Source organism: Salvia splendens, chromosome 6 (assembly GCF_004379255.2).
Source record: "Salvia splendens isolate huo1 chromosome 6, SspV2, whole genome shotgun sequence".
Lineage (NCBI taxonomy): Eukaryota > Viridiplantae > Streptophyta > Magnoliopsida > Lamiales > Lamiaceae > Salvia > Salvia splendens.
This window is the reverse complement of record NC_056037.1, coordinates 1,664,305-1,688,000: the sequence shown is the minus strand read 5'-3', so window position 1 is coordinate 1,688,000 and position 23,696 is coordinate 1,664,305. Positions and strand designations below refer to the sequence as shown.

The 23,696-nt window shown below is 36.3% G+C and overlaps 3 protein-coding genes across 5 annotated transcripts; all 3 read right to left on the bottom strand.

Annotated features, from left to right (window-relative positions):
- Positions 1-93: 93 nt before the first annotated feature.
- On the bottom strand, positions 94-2,620 carry LOC121808397 (15-cis-zeta-carotene isomerase, chloroplastic-like). Its single transcript, XM_042208868.1, has 4 exons — positions 2,213-2,620; positions 1,602-1,748; positions 1,305-1,514; positions 94-605 (listed from the first exon to the last, which is right to left on the bottom strand). Exons 1-4 carry the CDS (start codon positions 2,618-2,620, stop codon positions 270-272), a joined length of 1,101 nt encoding a protein of 366 aa, XP_042064802.1. The 3' UTR covers positions 94-269.
- An 886-nt stretch (positions 2,621-3,506) lies between these two features.
- LOC121808398 lies at positions 3,507-6,785 on the bottom strand. 2 transcript variants are annotated; one of them, XM_042208870.1, is made up of 10 exons: positions 6,092-6,785; positions 5,527-5,868; positions 5,344-5,431; positions 5,007-5,092; positions 4,546-4,624; positions 4,391-4,450; positions 4,145-4,266; positions 3,977-4,048; positions 3,767-3,889; positions 3,507-3,642 (listed from the first exon to the last, which is right to left on the bottom strand). In XM_042208870.1, exons 2-9 carry the CDS (start codon positions 5,847-5,849, stop codon positions 3,787-3,789), a joined length of 933 nt encoding a protein of 310 aa, XP_042064804.1. In that variant the 5' UTR covers positions 5,850-5,868; positions 6,092-6,785; the 3' UTR covers positions 3,507-3,642; positions 3,767-3,786. The 2 variants fall into 2 exon arrangements, with proteins under 2 accessions (XP_042064804.1, XP_042064803.1); XM_042208869.1 differs by lacking the exon at positions 3,507-3,642 and having other exon boundaries at positions 3,681-3,889.
- Positions 6,786-7,861: 1,076 nt separating this feature from the next.
- LOC121809990 (histone-lysine N-methyltransferase ATX2-like) lies at positions 7,862-17,227 on the bottom strand. Of its 2 annotated transcripts, XM_042210861.1 has the most exons (22): positions 16,140-16,162; positions 15,703-15,826; positions 15,488-15,592; positions 14,502-14,720; positions 14,239-14,331; positions 14,035-14,132; positions 12,837-12,992; positions 12,487-12,618; positions 12,221-12,268; positions 11,837-11,951; positions 11,439-11,504; positions 11,289-11,350; positions 11,004-11,060; positions 10,742-10,810; positions 10,442-10,646; positions 9,830-10,105; positions 9,631-9,692; positions 9,477-9,554; positions 9,087-9,182; positions 8,908-9,011; positions 8,689-8,835; positions 7,862-8,141 (listed from the first exon to the last, which is right to left on the bottom strand). In XM_042210861.1, exons 2-21 carry the CDS (start codon positions 15,713-15,715, stop codon positions 8,694-8,696), a joined length of 2,196 nt encoding a protein of 731 aa, XP_042066795.1. In that variant the 5' UTR covers positions 15,716-15,826; positions 16,140-16,162; the 3' UTR covers positions 7,862-8,141; positions 8,689-8,693. The 2 variants fall into 2 exon arrangements, with proteins under 2 accessions (XP_042066795.1, XP_042066796.1); XM_042210862.1 differs by lacking the exons at positions 7,862-8,141; positions 8,689-8,835; positions 8,908-9,011; ... (3 more) ...; positions 9,830-10,105; positions 10,442-10,646 and adding exons at positions 16,464-16,538; positions 16,692-16,743; positions 16,834-17,227 and having other exon boundaries at positions 10,736-10,810; positions 14,502-14,707; positions 16,140-16,362.
- Between the last annotated feature and the right edge of the window lie 6,469 nt (positions 17,228-23,696).

Here is a 23,696-nt window from a genome sequence, read left to right as displayed (position 1 = left end):
ATTTTATAGCTTCTCTTATGTTCAATTGTTGCATAAATGTTGAATGTAATGAGGAAATATGCATGTATTGCACAAACAAACACAAATGAACAGTTGCAAGTAATGTAATTTTGTATTAGGCTAAAGCATTTTAGTTTCTTACTACACATTTGAATAATCTATGTTTCATTTGTTGCGAAATGCCCCAACTGAAAACAAACAGCTCTGCTTTCATTCTTCAAGTGAACGGCACCTTAAAACCGAGACTTACTCTTATACAGCAGGCTATTCTACCAATGTAGACCAAAGCTGGCAGCCTGCATCAGTGGGTGAGCAAAGTATGCCCCTAATGTCAAGGCTGTTATTGAGATATACGGCAACCGGAGGTATTCCTTGTAGTAGTCTTTTGGTAGCTTCTGGCGCCCATCAAGAATAGCTGCAAATGGGAACACACTAGTCCTACTCTTAACAGCTTCAAAAGCTTCACCATATCGTATGGCCAATCTCCGGTCTCCGTTCCAAACACCAAAGAGATGGTGCGCAATCAAACCCACAGAAGCTGCAGCTGTAACTGAATTCCCTATCCAAATTGTGTGAGCAAGGCACCAGATTACTTGCCCTACCATCTGAAGGAAGCAATAAGGATTAGAAAACAGCAAAGGGCTATCAGACTCTATGTGAACTCATGGATGATGCACCGATCTTTAAATGTCTACTGAATGTATAATAAGTGATAGATGACATGAATATGTCTGTGTTCAAATTTACATAAAAATCAAGTCTGATGTTTTCATCGTCAAGAATCTGTAAATACAAGATAAGGTATAAACAAGAAAACAACAGTAGAATCAATCTTACAAATTGGTTATCAAACTTCAATCCATATCATGGTTAATGATTTTGACTCCAACGACTAAAATATTTTTCAAATTTTGAATACTAGAAAAACTTGTAAGCTTAAAACTGTGTCAAGATACTCATTGTATGTTCATTTTGGAGAAGAAAAATGTGGATCAGCAGCAATTGTGAATTATTCGGGGGAAAAAACACACAACCTTTACCCAAATTTGCAAGTTCCACGTGACTTTCAAAACATCCCATTTACCATACCACATTCTAATTTTTGTAATTAGAAGGTTCCCCAAAATTTTCATTGGTTTAGTAGTACATGTGGGACAAACTTCCCTACAAAACTGGAGATATTGTTATTGCAAATAGGTTAAAATATGCTGTTCATTAGTATAATGTTTGGTAGTCAAGTGAAATTTGCAAATACAGTTAGCTCTCAAGTCATATTACGAAAACATTTGTGATGAATCAACTACCTGTGGGTGCCTAGTTATTCTCATTATTCCAGTTTCCCAGAGATGCATCTTGGGCTTGTCAACTGCTGCAACCTCTAACAAGTTGAAGGTCGAAGGATAAAGGAAAAAGAAGGAAACGAAGTTGGCGAACCAAACAAGCTCGTGTAGCCCAGGGGTACCCTGAAGTTGCCACAACTGCACACCATCATATCTGTGGTTGATGAAATAAACCTGTAACAAAGATTGTCAAAAGAACATTTCTATGAGTTCCCGAAAATGTAGAATCTATAAGTAGAATGTGAATAGGTAGGAACTCACAACAGTAGTAACAGCTAAGGGAAGAGACACGCCTGCGAATAAAACACGGAAAGCTTGTTCTCCAATGAGTTTCTCACCCACGTCCCTCAGGCTAGCTAAGCCACTGTGGACCAATGCAAATATCGAAACAAGAGCCAACATAGCAACCTACACAGAAACAACAATCAATATTGTTGGATACATGTCAACACATTGGAGTAAAGGCAAGACATTTGGTCTTTCATCTACGGTTTGAGGATAAACACACAACAAAACACGCAAATACGAGAACAATAGCCGACAGTTCGGTTTCTTTTGTTGTTTTCAGTCTTACTATTCTTTTTCTTTCGATTGTAATAGTTAGAATGCCGCCTCTATATGGCTCGGGATTTATCTTATATATTTAACAAATACTATAACTAAATCGTGCAAACATGTAAGCCACACAAAAGGGCCAATTTTCCTATAAGAAAAAAATCCCTAATTCAAACAGGGTATCCAATATTGAAGCCCCACTAGCATAAAAATCACGAAAACCAACACTCCAAAGCAAGATAATCTACATTAAAATTCAAGACCAATTCGCACAATCAATCTACATCCAAAAACACAAAACTGACTCATTTTCGAACCTCGGGGCTGCCGGAAACGCTCGAAACAGCGTCGACGAATGCTTTACCGAAGCCGGTGGAGTTGTCGATCCAAACCACGTCGAGAATGTATAGCACGACGCCCAAAACCAGCGTGAAATAAACCCAGGAAGAAATCTTCTGCTCAGACAACACGAATTCCGCAGAATCCTCGCCAATCAGAGAGGAAGAGGCTTCACTTCTCTCGGTCTCAGTTTCCGCCACTCGCGCTAGCACGAGATTCCTGAGCTTGCGAGGGGCGTCGGTGGAGCTGGAATTCAAGGGGCGACGCAGGGAAACATTTTTGAGCTCGAAATTAGAGAGTTTTGAGGCTATTGAGGGACGGAATTTGGGTTTTGGGAGATGAAGGTGTGGGGAGAGAGGGTGGGAGAGCAAGATGGAGCTCGACATCTTGGCTGTGATCGAATTCGAGCCCTCTGCTCTCAAAATTGTTGGTGAATTTGAATGGGGAATTGCATATGAAGTGTGGAGAAGAGAGAGAGAATCAAAGCGAGAGGATTGGTGGTTTTGGAAGTTAGTGCAGTGCTGATGCAGCGTTGCCGGGAAATTCGATGCCTTTGTATTTATAAAACGATTTTTAAAAATTATTAAAATGAGTGAAAATGACAGAATCTGCTATATTTACTCCTTTAATAAATATAATTATAATAAAAATAATAATAAAATTGTATACGAACAAAACAAAAAATGGTGAAGATGCTAATCTGTATTTAGATTCCCGGTGGGCTAAAATGTAATTGGATTAGCATTAAATGTTCATTGATTACATTTTTGGCCGTAGAATTACTTAAATAGTAGCAATTCTCTAACATTTAACACAGTGATGTCAATTGTATAAAAATTAAAATTTTATGTAAAATTATTTAACTTTAACATTAACATATTGCATTAGCATATTATTATACACCCTCCGTCACCAAAGAATATGTATTTTGTATTCGACATAAGTTTTAATGCAAAATTAGAAAAGTAAGAGATGAGTAGAGAAAAAGTAATTAAAGTATTGTTAGTGGATAATGAATCTCACCAGTAAAAAGAGTTTCTAAAATTGAAAAGTGCATATTCTTGTTGGACGGACTAAAAAGAAAAGAGTCCATATTCTTGTGGGACGGAGAGAGTAGTACTTTGTGTTATGTGGTTCACACGAATCACGATATGAAGTGGTGGAATCGAGACCGCCTCTAGATTAACCTGATAATTGAAATCGCTATGTAAAATGTAAATCTTGTCATTAGTAAATATATTTCCCTCTCATAGTTTGACTTAGTTAGGTGGGTGGCTAGTAAATATATTCCCCATATTATGAATTTCAACTAAGAATTAACTCTAATTAAAATAGTAGTAGTATTAATTAGTGAAATGGAAACTTTTCGTGTCCCTCTAATTTTCCTCAAAGCAAATACTCCAACAACCTAGAAACATAAAGTCAGTGTTAGGAAATAGTATGAAGTTGAGACAGGAGAGATCATCACATTCAAATCAATAACTACAACGTTTTTTACATGATAAACCTTAGCTATAAAACATCAGTCTTACTTTGTAGCAGGCGAAAATTTTCATATTTTGAAGGATTTATACCCAAATTCAGTGCTTGTCATCCCTTCTTCCCAGTCTCCGAGTTTCCTACCCCCGAAAACCACCTGTTGTATGCCCAAATATCTACAGAGACACACAGCCCTCATCAGTTTCAACCATATCAAAGCGCAGCAGAACTGACTAAAAACACGGCGTTGTACCAATACTTACTCTGAGCTCAATACAGTCAAGCAGTTAAGAAGCACGTCGATTGAAAAGATATCAGCAGTGCCAAGGTCCACCCTGCTCGAGGCACACAGAGTTCTTATGAGGAGGAGCACGGGAAACAGAAACAATTATGCAACACAACGGATAAAATGGCGATCAGTAATCACGTACCAGACTCTGCCCCAGTTATCTTGGAATTCAACATCGCTTATATCATGGAACGATGAAGGCATCACCTTGAATCCCTTGTCCGCGTCATAGAGGGGGTCATGCTCCATCGATGAGTTAGCTAACTACATTGTTGAGGATCACATGTAAAAATTGCTGGAAATAACAGACCTCTGCCCAAATTTGTAATTTACGACACCACATTTTAATTTTTGCTATTGGAAATGTGATTCGGCAGAAAGGATGAACCTGTAAGTTGGCTGTATTAAACGCACCTAAACGGCCCATCACATACCATGACTGAATCACCTGTGACATATACGCATACGAGGCTCAAGTTTCCAAATAGTTCAGCAAACAAAAAGTTGTTATAAGAGGAAGCAAAGATAAGAGAATCTGCGTACACTGCCAAGAAGGTCAACATCCCGATCAGAAGGAGATCCATATAACTCAAACCATATGTATGAATCAAGAGGATTAAAACTGAAATTGCAAGAAAAAAATCTATTAGACGCATCATATGCATTACCAATTCAAACAAGGAGAATATGGAAGCTTGATAATAATATTTTTTACGCACAAGCACAAGTCAGAATTGTATCTTTACAATGAGACAAAAAAACGTTGTACCTAGTGATTAGAAACCACTTTTCGGCTACGAAAGAAATTCTACTCATTATACATCCAGAAAAGCATATTTGAAAAAAGAAAATTAACTGAAGTAATAACATAAATAATATATTGAGTTGAGAGACCACGCACACAGTGCAAGCAAAGAAGGCATCACAAAATGGTGAAACGCTCAAAGAATTCCCATAAAACACACACACAATCAGAGGAGCATCCAAAAGCAAAAGTGCATTACTCTCTAAAGCTAACTTTGAATGCAAGGACAGATCCGGATTTAGATTTTGTGATATTTCTGCCCCTCGTCCGAACCCTTTCTTCAACCTATCAGATATAGAAAACAAAAGGCCAAGTCACAAATACTTTAATACATATATAACAAATCGTGAAAACACCTAAAGAATGAATTTTGTGCCTCCCATGAGAATATGTACTTCAATATTGCTCACTGGAAAAATAATGCATGTAGGCGATTCCAAAGGTCAGACGCATAAATACACGGCCAACTCGATAGCTCGATTCAGCGAAACCCTCCACAATTCAAAGTAAATTGAACAAGAACTAACTCAACTCACTCTTTTTCTCATGAGGTCAGGATCACCAATACTATCTCCCAGAACAGCTCTAAGCTCGGAATCATTTCTACACGCATCTTCCAGTACCCTGCACAAAAGTTACGCAAGGAAAGAGGAATGTGATATTCACAATTACACCTATATATGCAAGCAGAAAATTAAGAAAAGCATAGCAAAAATTACTTTGCCCAAGCAGGATAATTGTGGAGCCGCTCCTGATCACGTTTCCGCTTTTCCTCCCGAACTTTCAACAAACGGCGCCCTCTTGCTGTCGTCCCTGACCCTTTGGCAGACTTTCCACTACCATCATCGATTGTACTCGGCTCTGTGTCATTGACACTCCCTCTAAGATCCTTCTTCGCCACTGCTGTTACAGGAAGCAGCATATGCTGCCGCAGCTTCCTACTAGTAGGAAGAGGAAGAAATACATTATATTGAGGTACCACAGAAAACTGGGCCGCTGACAGTGAGCATGAACATCGTGCATATGCACAGGACGTCTCCATTTTATTTCCTCTGTAATATCTGCAAACATACACCTCTTCTCATTAATCCAGCAAAAAGAAGTCCTTTAACTACAAAATTATTCTTGCATATCATATTTAAAATCAGTTGAGCAAATTCAATTCACATCCGACCCATAACAAATTCAAATAAAAAATGCCCTAGTAATTGATTACAATTCATCCTTGTGAACTTGCCGCTTTTAATTATCGAATTAGAAACGACTAAGTTTCTGAAATCATACCCTCAATTTTGAAATTGCCGCGAATTATACGGCGGCGATGGCGGAGGTTGCAGGTGGTGGTTTGCTGGGGTTTAAGGAAATAGTGAAGAAGTGATAAAGGGCAAAATTGACAAATGAATATTGTTGGAGACTGAAGTTGCTGTGGGCAAAACGCAAGAAGTAATTCATCAAACGGCAGTTGGCTGTTTAGAGGTACGCACTACTATAAGGGCATGAATGGTACTCCATAAAAGGCCACGTTCTACCTTTTTCTCCACCGTTTGGTAGATCTCAAATTTGTCGGAGAACCTGGAAGAAAATTCCCGAATCTCGCTGGAATTGAGATTAGAATCGGCGATTGAGGCATTTCACTATTAGAGAAAATTGGTGGTATAATTTTTTCTCTGCTTCTTCGACTACCTGATTAGGAGATGGTGTGTGAATAAAGCCTCCTACTCCGTCCCCCATTTTATACAACTTAACTATGCCTATCGGCATTCAATAGATGAGCTCTTAAGTTGTTGAGAAATAAATAAAGTGGATATGAGTCACCATCACCATTACCGTTTGGTAGATCTCAAATTTGTCGGAGAGCCCGGAAGCTAATGACACAATCCCTAGCGTGCATACCACATTGGATGCTCATTTTTTTATTCACCAATGCCCTTCTTCACAATTGCGTTGTGTAAAATGTGGAGAAGGTAACACCAAACAGAGACAAGGAAGGCGCCATTTTGCTGTCCATCAAGGACGAAGGATGGTTTTGCGGACATTTCATTCCAAAGAGTAGGGATATTTTTGTCATCACATAAGGTACTCGGTACTCGGTACTCTAATTAGGGGATGTCATACGTAAATCTTACCAAGCAATGGATTAAGTGTTTAATCATCTTCTACCAAACACTAATTTACACAGAATTTGGTATCACTATTCATGGGAAAAATGTGTTATATGAACTAAAGAAAATCTTTTCAACGCACCCTAATAATTTAACAAAATTCGAAACTTAATCCGGGAAATTGGCATCAATAATTTTTAAGATATTTTTAAAGTTTTAAAAAATATTAAAATTCAGCTAATATTTCTAATTTTAAGACCAACATTCTTTTATTTAAAAGGGAAATTGCCATGAGATATTGTGAATTTTTATCAAATTATGATCATCTCACAATTTTGATCAATTTATGACTTTTCTGAAAATTTACCATTTTTAAATTCATTATACTTAAACTGCTATTAAATCATTTTCTTCAATATTAGAATCTTTTTTAATTTCATATTTAATTTTATTTGATTAAGTGAATATGGCATAATATATAATCTTCTGAGGCCTAATAGTATTTGCTTATGAATTTTGGCCTTTTCAGGTACTAAAATTAATTTTGAATCAATTAAATATTGAGCACTACTAAGTTAATTTAATTTCTAATAATCAAATAACCAAAAAATTATATGAAATTAAATCAATTGATCCAAGTTAACCTATAAGTTAAACATTAGAGTGATAATTTATAATCTGAAAATTTATAATATGACCCAATTTACATCTCTATTTAAACATACACAAGTTTTTTCTTTCAAGAAGAGAAACAAATTGACTCAACTGACATCCTTATTTCAGTATACACAACTTTTTTTTCTCTCAATAAAAGAAACAAAATAGACTGTGAGAATTAGCCTGGAGCAAAGTCTTGGATTCGAGTCTACCATTTTGCAGCCTTTAAATTTATGCTTCTTTGCCGATGTGAAAAAAAAGAACTAAACAAAATAATGAAAGGGACAAACAGGTGTTACCTAAACTGTGGTTTTTCTTTCAATAAAAGAAGAAAAAATAGCTGCCAACTGATAAAGGAATCACCTCTCAATCAGAGGCAAAACCTTTTCTTTTTACAGACACGAGAAATAAATTAAGAATTGAGAATCCTTATTGGTCATATCCTATTTAGCAATATACTGTAGTTTCTGGGCAAAAGATAATAATGAGGTACAGACATCTCTAGCTCAGCAATGACCACCCACGGCAACATCTTCCATGCTCTTCCCGATTCCATGGTGCACCAAAACGAGCTTCTGTGCAATATATATATGTATGAGTGTAACTCTCATCTTGCAAGTATTACAGTAAAAGAAAATGTGTGGACGCACAACCAATACGAAGAGACGAGACATTAACAAGCACAATTTGATGTAACACTAATCAAATCTATCATACTTGTAATGTTAGAAATATTGAGAAAGGGAGACAGAACACATGGAGATTCAGCAAGGTTTTAAGATGAGTCTCGAATGTGGAACTTTTTGAATCGGATGAATGCATCGGGTATTAGAGTAAACCGATGTGGAAATAAACCTTAAGAATTCCAAGCTAGTACACTCTTAGTTAATGAGAAACAGTGTCTCATATACAGGTTTAAACAAGGAAAGAATTCAGTAAGGCAGGCCAGCAGCAATTCACGTAGACATAAAATCTTCAACAACATAAACAAAAAAATAAGAAAGAGATTGCAAATAAAACTCTGCATTTCAATACAGACTCCGCCATTGTCAAACAAAAGGCTCTTGAAGTATTCATTTATTATATTATGGAAATTATTGGAGACTATATGGAATAACTGACCTCTTTTATTCTCCTTTCCAATCTGTCAATTCACTGCTGGGTACATGTAGTTTTTTTACTCTTTCTTCAGACTCAACGTCATTCACTACACCCCGGCATCTAGAAGATCCACAAAAACAAGCTAGTCGTTCACCAATTGAAGAAAATCTGCCACACAAGAAAACATGAGTACATTTATTGATAAAAACAAAAGTACAATAGCTGGATGAGGTAGAAAACCTGTAATCATATGTTAGTTCTTCACCATAATTGATGTCTCGCTTCGCGAATATAATTATGTGGTTGTTGTCATTGACAGTAATTACTCTTGAATAGCAGTTTGACTGTAAGAGGAAACAGTTAGTCTTCTGGAGGTCAACTTAAAACTAAACGGTAAAGCTGCTAATATCAATACATACTTCACATGAGTGGTTAATCAAATGTGCTATGCTTCCTGCCTTGGTGGCATCTAAAACACGGTTATCATCAATCCGGAACATATAAGTTCCAGCCCCCTGCATGGAAGAAATGTTAGGATAATCCAAAAACACATATCTACTGGCACTTTTTTAGTGAGATGAGCTACCAACACTGATGCAGACTTACAGCTGAAGGTCATTCAATATAGAACCAATGAATATATTACAAAGGGATAAAAAGAATATCACAAACAAATGGCATTTCAATAAGCTAAAGAGGCTAGAGATAATACGAAGCCAATAACGACACTCAGCAGATATATACACCATAGGAAGCTACAGGAGAAATTACAATTTAATAGGAAAATTAGATTAAAAGTAGGCACTTACCACTAGTTTGTTGTAAGACAAGTGTTCTCTTCTGTCGGCTACTGAACCCCGAATAATGTCCCCAGTATACTCAATCACCTTAAATGCAACAGAATGGTAACTTAATATATTGAACCCCAAAAATTAGAAAGAGATGTCTATCATAGCAATTTACCATGTCTCCAGCTTTATATGGAAGTTTAGTGAAGACACCAAAAGCATGTATACGAGACTTCCCTGTGGCCAAATCATTTTAAAAGGTAAATGATTAAATAGAGTACTCGCAGCTAATCTATTGAATCAAAAGGCAAGATCGTGAGTTCCTTAACAACAATTAGAATTTAAAATTAAGCCACTAGTATAAGAAAGATTACCATATGCCAGTCTCCTCCTATAGGTCTCCCTCATGTGGTTGTACTTATCAGCAACTGAAAGAAACTCGCGAGATGACTTTAGTTGCAAGCTTCTTAACTCCAGAAGGTCTACAGAGTGCTTGGAACTACCAGGTTCATTTGAGGACGTTTTGTTCCACAAGGGCATATGATGGCTGAACCCACCTGGTATATGTGGCACATTCTCCACATACAAGCGCTTCGATGACGGACCATCTTGTCCATTTTTTGCCCGCTTCTTCCGGTAATCATAAATTTCTAACAGACATGGAAAAAGGGAAATTAGATGTCCATGAATATAATGCTCCTTTATTTCCAAAGAGATCCTCTTAAACATAGAGCAATCCCATTTACAACTTTAGTTATTATTTAGTAGACTAGCTTAGAGCAGAACATAGACCCAAGCAAAGTGATTTAGCTAATCACCTATTTTGTCAAGCTAAACAACGTTTAAGCCTCTCCAATTGAATTCCAAAATAGAAAATTAATAGCTATATAACACGATTAGAGAAAATGATATATTCCATCAGACAAAAACAAAATCATGAAACTGAAAATCTTATCAAAAGTTGGGAGAACAATAGATGACTATACCAGTGCGAGCGCAACCGCTAGGGTTTATAGGTGGAATATATTCAGCATGGTCATCTTCACTAGCCTTTTGAACAATTCGTTTGTCAGAAGCCACATTTTCATTAGACTTGGGCATGTGTCTCTCACAGAAAGAAAGAAGCTGAATGGACTGATACTCATCATCCTCATCGAGAGGAGCTGTGTGGACTCTATCCATGTCCTCAGTCTACATATGCAATAGACGATCCCAAGTAAGAAGAGAAGTTTCCACAACTAATGGAGTATGCTTAAGGGCATGGTTTAAATACCCAAACATCATACCTCGAGGCAAAAGCCGGCAGCACGTGCACACAGGGGATGGTATGACACACGACAATTAATGTTGGAGCACTGAAGAGACATGATATATATATATATATATATAAATATTATGGAATACACAGATAATTTTAGATTTTCAAAAGAAGAAAATAAGATGAACACGGCAAAATTTCTAGAGAAGGCATTTGTCAGGAAAATATGAACTACCAGCTAAAATTCAATCCATATTTTAATTTCATAAGGACAAAAAAACAATATCTACCTGTATGCACGCTCCATGAGAAACGTGACAGATGCTGCAAAGTAGCTTCCACCGATCCTTCACAGAAAAAAAGAACTATCAGCTAATGTTCAATCATGTACAGTCTTTAACCAATGCCATGTAAACATAGCGCAGAAATAACACTTTCCCCCACAAGGAAATATCTGCAAAGTAGATCAGGAAAGATTGTAGGGCAAATATGCTTCTCCATGATTGGTGATCAACTGGGACACACACAAAAAGTTAAATTAGGCAGACTTAGAAAGAGAGAGGAGACCGAGATACCTTGTTGATTCGATCAATCCCATCAATAGGTTCCATTTTTTTAATATCTGATAAACATGTTTCTGCATGAAAATAGATGAGTAAGCTAAGAATTTTAATTCAAAAAAGAATTAGGCATGAACTTGTATAATGTACGGGGAAAATAGAAACCTGGAATCCATATGGCGCAAGCCAGATGAGCCCACCTGTCATCAGTGGTGGGTTTCATAGCACCTCCTGAAATTAAATTTATTCAGACCATCAAGCGGGTTTTATTTATTGATTATTGAATACACAAAATGGACCCTATGAAGAAGTTGAAATATCAAAGTAGTACTCCCTCTGTCCCATTAGAAATGAAACGTTTTCCTTTTTAGTTTGTCCCATTAAAAATGAAACGTTTCCTAAAATGGAAATATTTCTATCTCTACTTTTTCATCTCTCTTACTTTACTCTCTTACTTTACTCTCTTTTCATTAACTCACAAAACAACCCTACATAAAAATCCGTGTCGATTCCCAAATGTTGCATATTTAATGGGACGGAGGGAGTATTAATCTTTTAAGTACCTACTACAGGACAAAGGCAGCATAGAGGAGATTCAGGTGCTCCAGGACGGCATAAGTTGCATAACCAAAGCACTCCATCACTGGGCTCTAGTTCTCCGTAGCATCTAGCATGAACCTGAATAGGTATACAGGACAACACTTGAGTTGCATAAATCGTTCTGGAGTTGCTAAAACTAACAATTGAAATCAGTAAAAAAATTAATTGAGTGAGCAAGCCTCTCAAACATAACACTGAGAATAATTTTAGAAAATAAAAAAGGCAAGCTATTTATAACAATGACTCCTTGACAGCAAGGAGGACCAGCGCTGAATTAATGTAAGTAATGGATCAATGCTTCATTTGAAGACAAAGCAGATAATAAACGTCGCAAGATATAGACTTACCATCATTCTGCATTTGTCACACTGAAGAAATAAATTGTTCTCGTACTCCTGAATTATATATCGAAATCATTATTATTCAACAAATATGCAATATAGTTTTGCTGGTAATGAAATGATGTTTAAATATATAAGAAAAAATGCAGCAAACCACACTTCCTGGTAACTCACGCAATCTAGATTTAATCAAAGCAGAAGAAAACATGAAATGACAGAAGCCAATTGAAACCTGAGTTAGGAGTCAACCCTTTCCACAAAAAAAAACAAACCTCATCCATATGGCACACATTGCACTTGTCAAGGTCCATCCATGTTACTGTAACAGGTCTGTAACCAACAGGTGAGTTTTTCATTTTCCTTGAGGCCAACTGGGAAGACTTCGCCGCTGATCGCGACATCTCCTGTAAAATATAATACTACATTAATATGAAGAGGCATAAGTGAGCCAAGTACAGTTCCACCGAAACAAATCAAATGAGCCTGATGTGTCACAATTCACAAGATATTTTGACAACCAAACTAGGAAGACTGGTAAATAAATTAAGGTACATAGATGACTGTAAAAAAGATTACTGGAGTATGATTTTAGAGTAAACAATCAGGTTAACTGAATAAGTACCTTTATGAGTCTGAAAACTTTTGGGTGGGAAAAACCAAACATATATGAACCAGAGGAAAATTTCTGATCAGCTTTATTGTCTTTATTTCTGATTTGCACGATCCTAATCTTTTTGTAAATTTTATTCCAGCAAGCTGATGGAGTTGGTCCATTGAACTGCAAAAGAAAGACAATAACAACAGGACAAATCTTAAGTAAGCTGTAAGCAGCCTCATGAGTAGGCAGTAACTAAGTGTGCAGAAGATCTTATCAAAAGGCCCAAGTTCAGACCTCATGTGAAGAGCTATGAGAAATATGGATCCTGTTATTTATAACTCATAATGAAGCAACTATATCTCAATAATCAACAAGGACTGCCTCTTAGCCTTAGGTAAAAGTTAAATACAGAGCGACCAATATAAGATCCCAAGCTATAGTTGATTAGAAGATTATAGTATTACAACACATGAAACGAGGTGGGGATGAGGTGAAGCTCGTGGCAGCAATTTTGGGAGTGGGTTGCACATGGGGTGATTGTTCTTCTAGCAAGTGAAGATTTTATTTTCTTGATAAATAATGCCATGCTGGATGAGGTGGGAAAGTGCTCAATTCCATGTATTTCTGCGATGAGACATGTCAATGTTCTTATACCAGAAATGTGTTGCCAGAGGTATTGATTAAATTTGTGAAACACTGGGTATAAAAATGTCATTAGCTAATTGCTTGGACAATTTTTTAAAAAACGGAAAAAGATTGGTTAAAATTATATAGTCACCCTATTATTTATTTAGTGACCAAGGTCTTACGAGGTAATGCTCATGCAGCCATATCTATCATTAAGGTTCCTTCAAAGCACCTGCTCGTGTAAGATTATACTTTCTATGTCATTCTGACTCAGAAAAAAAAAAGAGGACAACCTGCTTTTTCCTTAGCCATCTGGCATTGGCAGGATCACAACTCATCCTTAGAACCAAAGCAAGCATCACAAAAGGTGTGCTTTTTGCTACTTTTACTAAGCCATCTGGCATTGGCATGATCACTCTTCCAGAGAAATTCACAGGTTTACCAATTTATTTTAAATATGAAACACTAAATACAAACCTCGGGCAGAGAAGGAATAACGTCACGGAAGGAAAATAGAACGGCAAATAAAAAGGAAAACAATCGGAGAAAGGTAAAAGCTGCCAAACAAATTTGATAAGATAGCTTTATCCGATACCTCTTCTCCATTATCTCCTGTAACTTTAAATAGAGGTCTGGTTCTCAAGTCAACATCACGCAGTACTTCCATCTTATACATAGTATGCACAGTTGGATCTGAAGCAGAAAGTGAAATGTAAATTGATAGAAGTGATGAGTAAGATAAGTAAATCACAATGAGCAAAACAGAATAACAGAAACACCTTTACAATTAATAATTCACCTGAAAAAGATGTAAACTTCCTTACAGCACTATAACCCTCAGGCCATATGTATTTCTCATTTTGGAAATTGCTGGAGTCTCTGACAATCTTTCCTGCATATTGATTCACATGCACAAACTGATTTGTCAATTACCGTGGAGCTCCTGCCTCATTAAAGGTACTAAGCACCAAGGACCACCAACAGACAGTTGCAGCATTACATAAACTAGAGAAAGCAACAAATGCAGCCATATATTATGAATGATAAATTAACATGACATACCGAGGCTTACTATTTGCAGCTCTCCATCTTCCAATTTAGAGCTTTTGAGATCATCAAGTTTCTTAAGTATCTCATCATGGCTTATAGACTCACCATCCGAGTCAGCACCATCTTCATTCTCCCTGCTTCTATTATCTTTAACATTACCGTCAACACCATCTCGCAGCTGCTGCATTCTTTCAGGTAGCCGCTGTTCACTAAGATATCTGAATACAACAGCTAATTCAGGGAATTTCAAGGAATTGTACTAGTGAAATAAATGACAGAGTATTACTTGGAAGTGATAAACAGACATCTCATTCTCACATCCCCAACCTATAACTTTAACATAAAAAACCTACAACATTTTTCCCTGAAATGTGAAAACAATAAATTTATTCACCAGGATTGAGTGCTGCAGTTATTATTTAGCCAATGTCCATGTAGCAACTATTTTCACTGGGGATTGAATAACCACAAATATATCAGCAAGAATACATCTTAAGAAATAAGTGTATGGCAACAATCAGTCAAATAATGTTTCAAGTAACATTGTGAGTAAGCATGCCTATGTCAGAAATGAAAATCCAAAAGAAATTCAAAACATGCAAACATGAAATGCCATATTTAGAGTTTGCCAGGTTGCATCTCCAACTCATCCAACACAATCGAACACCCAGTTTACTGAGGCACTTCTTCATATTGAGGCTCAGCTAGTACCATAGTCATCTCATTTACCCCAAATCCAAAGTCCAAACAAACAAAGCTAGTGCGCTAAGGTTTAAGGTCAAATCACTTTGGCTATGATATACTATAATATTATTTTTACAGAATAGACACAAGAAACAGAAAACTGAAGAAAAGATGACTTAAAGAAGCAGACATGTATTACAAATTCGCAACCATCCTAAGAACACTCTGTGTCGCTTGAGAGTATCTGACAGCAGTAGTACAGAACAAAAAACATAGCAAGATAATCTAGCAATTCAGATAAAATAATCACTCACACTTTTGCCTCCTCCAATCCTCGAACAAAACTAGGTTTCTTGCACTTTGAATGACAGGACGAAAGAAGGCCCTTGAGGAATTGGATAACTTGTTTGCACGGAACCCTGATAAAAAAGCAAATATAAATGAAGTAGACTGAATGGTGATCAATTTTTAGCAAAACAATCACTCTCCATTCTCCAAAGAATCTTCAACTTTAAGTCATTAATAATACCTAGCAAAATCATAGGTGCCAAAGAATTGTACAATCACAGACTTTTCCCCAGAAATTTTGTTCAATCTCTTGTGTTTACTCGCATGAGATTCGTCTAAAACAATTGCCGGCCATACAGCATGTCCTACATCAGAGCAAAATACAGGTAACAGCAAATATTTAGAAAACTTGTAAAAATGAGAAAGTAATGTGAAAGACACAGAAAATAACAAACTAACACCGTTTCTGTATTGTCTTACTGTCTTGCTGATATCAAAGTTCGAGAAACCTTTCTATCTTTACTTATTTGAGTTTATGAAATATTTACTTATCTGAACCCATCACATATCAGAACTCTTAAATGAAAATGAACTAAACTGCAATTATCAGGTAGTGCAGTCCTACAGATAGACCAGCTTATAAACTTGATGCAAAACCAGAAGGAGATAGAGACAAACCAGTAAGTTTAGCCCAAATTAGATCACCAGTCTCAATCTCTTGGCAATCATCATCTAAAGTGGCAGCCAAAACTATCATCTCGTTAGCATCAAGTTCATCAGCTTCTGGGCTCTTCTCATATAACTTCAACTCCATAATTTGCATCTCCTTGGAAGAGATATAAAACTTTATACGTTCATTAGATATAACCAGGTCTTCTTGCTCCCCATCCTCATACTTCAACTGCACAGTTCCCCCCACATATTACCAATGTGCCAGCATTAACTTAGGCGCATAATACAGATATACATTAATTAAACTAGTGTAAAGTAAAAGAGCATTACATGGTGGTGACCAGTCTCGGAATTGTACCCTGTTATATGGGCAGAATACCAGCTTGCATCCAGTGGCCAGTACACCTGTTCCATTCAGCAATAATTTGAACATTAAATACGAGAGATCAATTCAATGTGAAAGTTATACAGATTGTCCTATTGTTTCCAGCAGATTCATAAACTGAAGTCCATGTGTGAAATGTAATTATTACTGTTATTGGCTATCAAAGTTCTGACCTTGCATTGTAACTCAATGAACTTCTCAGGATCAACTCCATCGAAACTCAGCCTGCACCCAAAAAACAAAGTACACACCATGAAACCATCATCAACCTGTGAACTTGAGCACAAAAAGGCTAGAAAATGGACCAACACATACCGGACCCATTTCTTCAGCCGTCCAGCTCCTGAATTCTTAACACCAGTCTCCGAAGAATCATTTTTTTGTTTTTCCGTCTTGCTACTATTATCAATTTTACACACATTCCTGGTTTCCCGAACAACTTTACGGTTAGTTTTGTCAAGATGATCACTCACCGGCGTCGGAACATCGGATTCCCCCGACAACTTACAATCACTCCCCACTTCCACATCCCGAAACCTCCTCCGCTTCATGACAGCCCCCTCCCCCCAACCGTCGACCTCCAATTCCGCATTCAAACTCTCCGAAAGCAGCCCCTTCATAAAATTGGTGCTGTCCGCCCTCCTCCGGCGCCTCGAGTAGACTACACCGAACTGAGTAGGGATGTCAATCGGGCCGGCCCATCGGGTTTCGGGCCAACCCGCTCGGGTTGCGGGCCAATCGGGTGCGGGCTAATCGGGTTGTGATTTTTTTCGGGTTATAAAAGTTCAACCCTAACCCTAAAAGCTCGGGTTTCGGGCTAGCCCAACGGGTTAATCGGGTTGCTACCGATAAAATTAACATGCGATCAATCCAATAAATAATGATGAAAAATAGTTATATTTATTAAATGTAAAATATTTAATTATGAGATATTTGAGATATATGCTTAAACACAATCATAAACATGATCAAATACTAATATTTGAGATATTTTGTGAAATTTTAATGCATGTTTTAGAAATTTAAATATTTTTTTAGTGAATTTGAAGTTTTAAATTTATTTATCAATTTTTATATTAATAAAAATTTCAATATATAATTTTTATATCTAATATAAAATTGAAAGTTATTTTTTTAGTTATATATATTATAAAATTAATCAATAAAGTGTCAAATTATAAGTAAAAATATTTAATAATATAAATTTTATCGGGTTTTCGGGCCAGCCCATCGGGTTTCGGGTCTGGCCCTAACGGGTTGCGGGTTAATCGGGTGCGGGCTAATCGGGTTTTGATTTTATCGGGCTAGAAATTTCCGGCCCTAACCCTATAAATTTGGCGGGCTATTCGGGCCAGCCCACGGGTTGCGGGCTACACTGACATCCCTAGAACTGAGACTCCGGCGTGATCGGGTGCTCCGTCAATTGACCATGGCCGTTCGTTTGCGGAGGCTTCCTGGCTGCAGCCTTGACCTTCTTCGATCCAGAGGCGGTGAGGCGGGAAGATGTAGCAGAGTACACCTCGCAGAGCGGGATGTACTTGAGCGGCGAACCGCTCCTGTGAAATTCATCGTCGTCGCTGCGCTTCGCACCGCCGTTTTCGGGTAATGCGTCGGCAGCCATGGCTCTTCTTCTCCCCCTGTGGCTGTGGGGAATAATGAGGTGATTTTTTATTAGGGTTTTTCAATGGCGGAAACGAAAAATTGATTTCCCGCCGTTGGCACCTGAAGAGTGAGAGGGGCTTCTGCTTCTGCCGCTCTCTATATATAGTGCTTCTCCTTTGACAGGTGTGAATTACGCGGACAAATTACTCCTCTCTCTTTTCATTATTTCGCTTTTCTTTTTCGGAATTGCATTTTTCTGGATTTGTGCAAAAATATCTCCCGCCCTTTTCCATATATGATTATCTTCAATTATAAATTCAACTATCTTTGAATTATCATCAGATGAATTGTGTAGAATTTACAGATTTCAGGTAACGTTTTTGGATTTTTAGTTGAAAGATTATTAAGGTAATGAACATGCTCAATTCAAAAGTTTTTGTGGTCATTGTTTTGATCATCAAATATGAGGCAGAGTGTACGGTGCTACTAACTTTAGTGTGAATTCATGCAACGTATGACAGTGATGCTTGATTGTGCGGGCTGTGCATTTTTAAAAATTTTATATCGACGACTAGATATGGGACGAAGGTCAATTACGTAGTAATATTAACGTGAATCCATGCAACACAGGACAATAATTATTGGTTGTGTGGATTCTTCCTTTTTAAATAAATAATTGTATCGATTTTCTAATATGGGATGAAATTCAGTTACTAGTAACGGTGACAAGAATCCATGCAACACAATACGTAATGATTGTTTGCGTGAGTTATATGTTTTTTAAATCCGTACTGACTACCAGGTGTGAGATTACTGTCAGGTTACTAACAATGTTAACGTAGATCAATGCAACACAAGATGTGATGATTGAATAGGAGTTATATCTTTGTAGACATTTGTAACTATTATCAATTATGTGATGAAGGTTAGTTACTAGTAGCGATAACGTGAATTCATGCAAAACAAGCAGTGATAATTGTTCGCGCGAGTTATATGTTAATCCATGCAGACGTTTAGGGCCTATCCCTCCATTATGTCCCAAGTTCGAATCTCGATGGCTGCGAATTTGTTTACTATACTTGTTTTATTTTCTTACATTATGTCCGGGAATTTACTCCCACTTTTATTTTATTTACATATATCCAACTTTTAGTATTTTTTTCAGATCTACATATTTTCTAATTTACTTACACAAATGTTTTCACTTATTTACGTTTTAATTTCACTCATATGAACAATTTAAGCTTTTAAGTTTCATTGTTTACTTCTACTCTTATTATTATTTTACTTACATATATAGTTTTTATTCTTATTTTCTAATATGCGCATATAAAATTTAAAATACAGAGTATGAATTTAATAGGACCCTATATGTTTGTAGTTTCAATCATATTTTGATTATTCTTTTCTCGATACTCATCTTTATCTCTTACGTGAGTACGTCTCATGTCACGAGGCCTATAACTATCTTCGGCAATGTCGATTCCAAAATATATTCCCAGCATCAAAGTAATGTTATTCGTGTGGTATCCTGATGGTAAATTGACTAACTGATACCAAATATATCTGATTTGAATCCACTATGATACGATATTTAAATTAATCTTCATTTATTAATTACAAAAGAGCAAAAGAATTACATACACACTTTCAAGCCTGTAAAATTATAATTATCGTCATAGCATTATAAGTAGTACTAGTATAACTTATTCTCAACAAATATCAGATTTTTATAGATATATACTATTAGTATGTACATATATATATACTGTTGAAAAAAAATACTCCTAGCATGCTTATCTGCACCTATCTTTAATCATAATTACAGACTTATCTGCATTCATTCATATTAGAAAAGTAAACTAAAAATCTTATCTGCCCATTGTATTTTTGTATTTAATTAGTATTTATATAGCCTACAAAAATACAAACATTCTTCCCATATTAAATGCCTTTATTTCCAATTTTCCACAAACTTTTTTGAGCTGTAATTGCCCAGATTAAATATATTCTCTCATTAATTATTGTTGACTACGTAAATTATCAATAACAAGACTCCACATAAAAAGAAGCCTATAAATTTTACTGTGTAGACTACGTAAATTATCAATAACAAGTGAGAGGCAAAGCAAACATTGTTAAATTCTCTAAATTCTATCTCACATCGACTTGGTGAAGATCCCATCTAATCTATATAAGTGTGGATAACCCTCCCCCTTATGAGGCCTTTTAAGGGGTGAGTGGCCCATTTCTAATATGGTATCAGAGCGGGCCCAAGTCGATGATGGTTCTCTCTTTATCTCTTATCTACCTCACGAGTGGAAGACCGGTGTCCTTTCCGGCCCACATCGATGATGGTTTCTCTTGCATTGCCTACCCACGTGATGGAAGACCGATGTCCTTTCCGGCCCACACGTGAGGGGGCGTGTTAAATTCTCTAAATTCTATCTCACATCGACTTGGTGAAGATCCCATCTAATCTATATAAGTGTGGATAACCCTCCCCCTTATGAGGCCTTTTAAGGGGTGAGTGGCCCATTTCTAATAAACATGGTAAGAATCAACTCTTTTAACAAGAAAACCATACGTATCAACAACAGTTAGCCAATATACTTTACATTACTAAGAGTCGTATTACATTAATCAACTCTAGTTTTTTTTGGGCCCAATGAATATTCGGACCGCGCCACCCCGACCTATTTTAAGAAAGAAAATGACCAGTAAGTTTGGACCAATTGTATTTTAAGGCCCATATATGGTTTTATGCAGGGTCAGCCCAAGATATTATACCGTAAGTTAGGGTGAGTATGATTTGATAAATTGACCGCTTTATGTTAAAAGAAATAAATAATGCGCTTTTTGTTGGTCTTATTAACTGCTTAATGATGATTAGGAACAAAAAATTGCTATATCGATTAACCTAAAAAAACAGTTTGGTTAACCATACATAACAAAAATTCAAATTATTTAATACCTTGAAAATTATAATGTGACATTGGCCCCTAATATCTTGGAACTTTCAAAAGTTGGATTTTTCCCACGAACTTTCAACTAGACAAATAATATTACAAACTTTATCCGAGTTTGTTATTTTTCATCAACGAAAAAATTTCGGGTATATTAATGGATTGGATAATAATTTTGTAGGGTGCGTGCTTCAAGAAAAACTATCCTAAAAAATTGAAGAACTTAAAGCTCTCGGAGTTGTTGTCGAGAAAATACGAAAAAGGAAATCGTATAATGATATTATTTGTCTGAATTTTTTCGCCGTTGAGAAATAACAGACTCGGGTAAAGTTCAGGATATTTTTTGCAAGTCGAACATTCGTGGTAAAAAAAGCTCAACTTTTTTAAAGCTCCATGATATTTGGAGGCAATATCCCAATTATATATAATTGAGAAAGTACAGACAAAGTTCATAAAAAATAATGAAAAATAATAACCAATTCCAAGCAATTTTTTTCAAATAACAATCGGCCAACCTTCAATTGGTTATTAACTCACGCGTCATGGCTAATGATCATCATTACTCAAAAGCGAGGTGATCTTCTATTATTAAAACAAACAAACAAAAAATCATTATCAAATGATACAGTAATATATACTACTACTAGGTTTGTAAACAACGAGTGGTTTAACTACTCCCTTTATTCCACAAAAATTGTCTCATTTTTTTCATTTCCGTTCATGCAGTGCACTCAAAACTGATGGGAAATGGCCGAACAAGATCCGTTGGTCGCCGAGTTCACGACTATACGAACCGGACGATCCTCTGGGAATGTTGAATCATAGTAAAATACATTGGAGTTGGACCCTATTGGCTATGTATATAGATACATAGGGAAACAGTTTTACACGCCTCCACACCAAAAAGCACACTTTTTCACCTTGGAAGAGAGAAGAGAGAAGAGAGAAGACATGACGAGTATTCTTCGTAGGATAAAACACAAGGCATCCAATCCGACCAATCCAATAAAAAAAAATAACAAAGATCGCATTATTCCCATTGCTTGTGGATGGTATGGAGTTGTTCCTCAACGTTTAAATTCATATTTTTCTAGCTCATTGTCCAACCAACTATTATTAAAGTGAGAACCTTAAAATCTCCATCGTAGATGATTGCATGTTGACCGCCAAACCTAGCAAAATAGTATTTCTCATGAAATAGATGAGACATGAGAATTCCAGCAGGGACGAAATCTGATCGTTGGTTTCACATATTTTACAGAATGAACTTATAATGTTGTAAAAAACTTTGAACGTGATAAAAAAAAAGCTACACCAACTTTTAGATGGTTTTGTTTATAGCACCTAAAAATACATAAAGTTTGAATGTGGTAAAAAATAGACCAACTAAAAATATGGTTAAAAAATACACTAATTAAATAATCGAAAATTTCATTATTGTTTTATGAACATCTACAACATGTGGTATAATCAGATTTTCATTGAAATTTCAACAATATTAAAATAAATGGCTAAAGTTTGATGGTTCATGCACTAAAAATACATATTTTGTTATTGGTGGGTATTAATATTCGTTGTTAAAGTTGGATGATAATAATGGAGTTGTCATGATTAGGTGATTACAAAACAAATTTTTAGATGTCCAAAATACAAGATTAAATTTTTAAAAGTATTTAATATATTTTTGGCAGCAAAGTTTGTGTATTTTTTCTATAGTAATGTAAGTTCGTCCTATAAACTATGTGGAACTGACGGCCAGATGACGTATACATCCCCATTTACTTGTATGATTATTTTTGCGTTATTATTTGCTTTATTCGTTCGATGTGGTTTTACTTGTGCTTTTTAGTGTTTTATTTTTATATTATTTTTATTTCACTTTTTATGGATGTCTAACCGGAACTTCTCATACCGGATGAATGAAAATGGTCAACCGGGATTCCTAATGCCGGACGGAGGGAGTATTTATTATTATCATCAATAATTATTTTCATATCTTTTTATTCGATTTATTTTAGTTAGAATATATACATTTTTTTTCTCTTTTAGTTAGAATATACATTTTTTTTCTCTCAACATATTATAAATATATTGCCTTTGTCCATGATTAAATGTCGCATATCTAGCACAAATTTAAAGAAAACGTTTGACCTTATAAAATAAAGTGTCTTTTTTCTGGTACAACCACTCTATTGTCCACTTCTAATAAACGTGATTGACCCAATTCTGGATCATCTTCTGGAATCGTATAACTGTCAAAAGTGAGTGACTGTTCATCGGAACTGTTATAGTCCGAATACTCATAAGTCCAATACCATTGATGTCCAATAGCTTTGATAGTAGCTGCTGCAAGATTGGACGTCTATCTATCTCACCACGCCCCCTACTCCTATAAGGTATAAGGGCCGGTGGAAGGAATGCTCTGCTCATCTTTCTTACGGCTCGTTACCGCAGCGCTCGTTCGCCCCTTCGGCTTTTTCAATTCAAAAAAAAAAAGGTAGTGTCTTTTTCCTGGTAAATAGCGTCTTGAAGCAAAGGCGGTGGGATCCTTGTTTGTTTAATATCCTCCTTCCTTCATTAGTACTGGGACGCATATATCAAAAACTCAGT

What these genes read in the sequence shown, in the direction of transcription:
- LOC121809990 (XM_042210861.1), bottom strand. An exon ending in GGATTGATCGAATCAACAAG is followed by an intron (nt 11,061 to 11,288) that starts GTATCTCGGTCT and finishes TTTTCTGTGAAG; the next exon opens with GATCGGTGGAAGCTACTTTG. An exon ending in GAACTAACATATGATTACAG is followed by an intron (nt 8,836 to 8,907) that starts GTTTTCTACCTC and finishes CTTGTGTGGCAG; the next exon opens with ATTTTCTTCAATTGGTGAAC.
- LOC121808398 (XM_042208870.1), bottom strand. Translation starts at nt 5,849, where the DNA reads ATGGAGACGTCCTGTGCATATGCACGATGTTCATGCTCACTGTCAGCG. An exon ending in ATGTTGACCTTCTTGGCAGT is followed by an intron (nt 4,451 to 4,545) that starts GTACGCAGATTC and finishes TATATGTCACAG; the next exon opens with GTGATTCAGTCATGGTATGT. An exon ending in GATAACTGGGGCAGAGTCTG is followed by an intron (nt 4,049 to 4,144) that starts GTACGTGATTAC and finishes TGCCTCGAGCAG; the next exon opens with GGTGGACCTTGGCACTGCTG.
- LOC121808397 (XM_042208868.1), bottom strand. Translation starts at nt 2,620, where the DNA reads ATGTCGAGCTCCATCTTGCTCTCCCACCCTCTCTCCCCACACCTTCAT. An exon ending in GCGTTTCCGGCAGCCCCGAG is followed by an intron (nt 1,749 to 2,212) that starts GTTCGAAAATGA and finishes GTTTCTGTGTAG; the next exon opens with GTTGCTATGTTGGCTCTTGT. An exon ending in GAATAACTAGGCACCCACAG is followed by an intron (nt 606 to 1,304) that starts GTAGTTGATTCA and finishes TGCTTCCTTCAG; the next exon opens with ATGGTAGGGCAAGTAATCTG.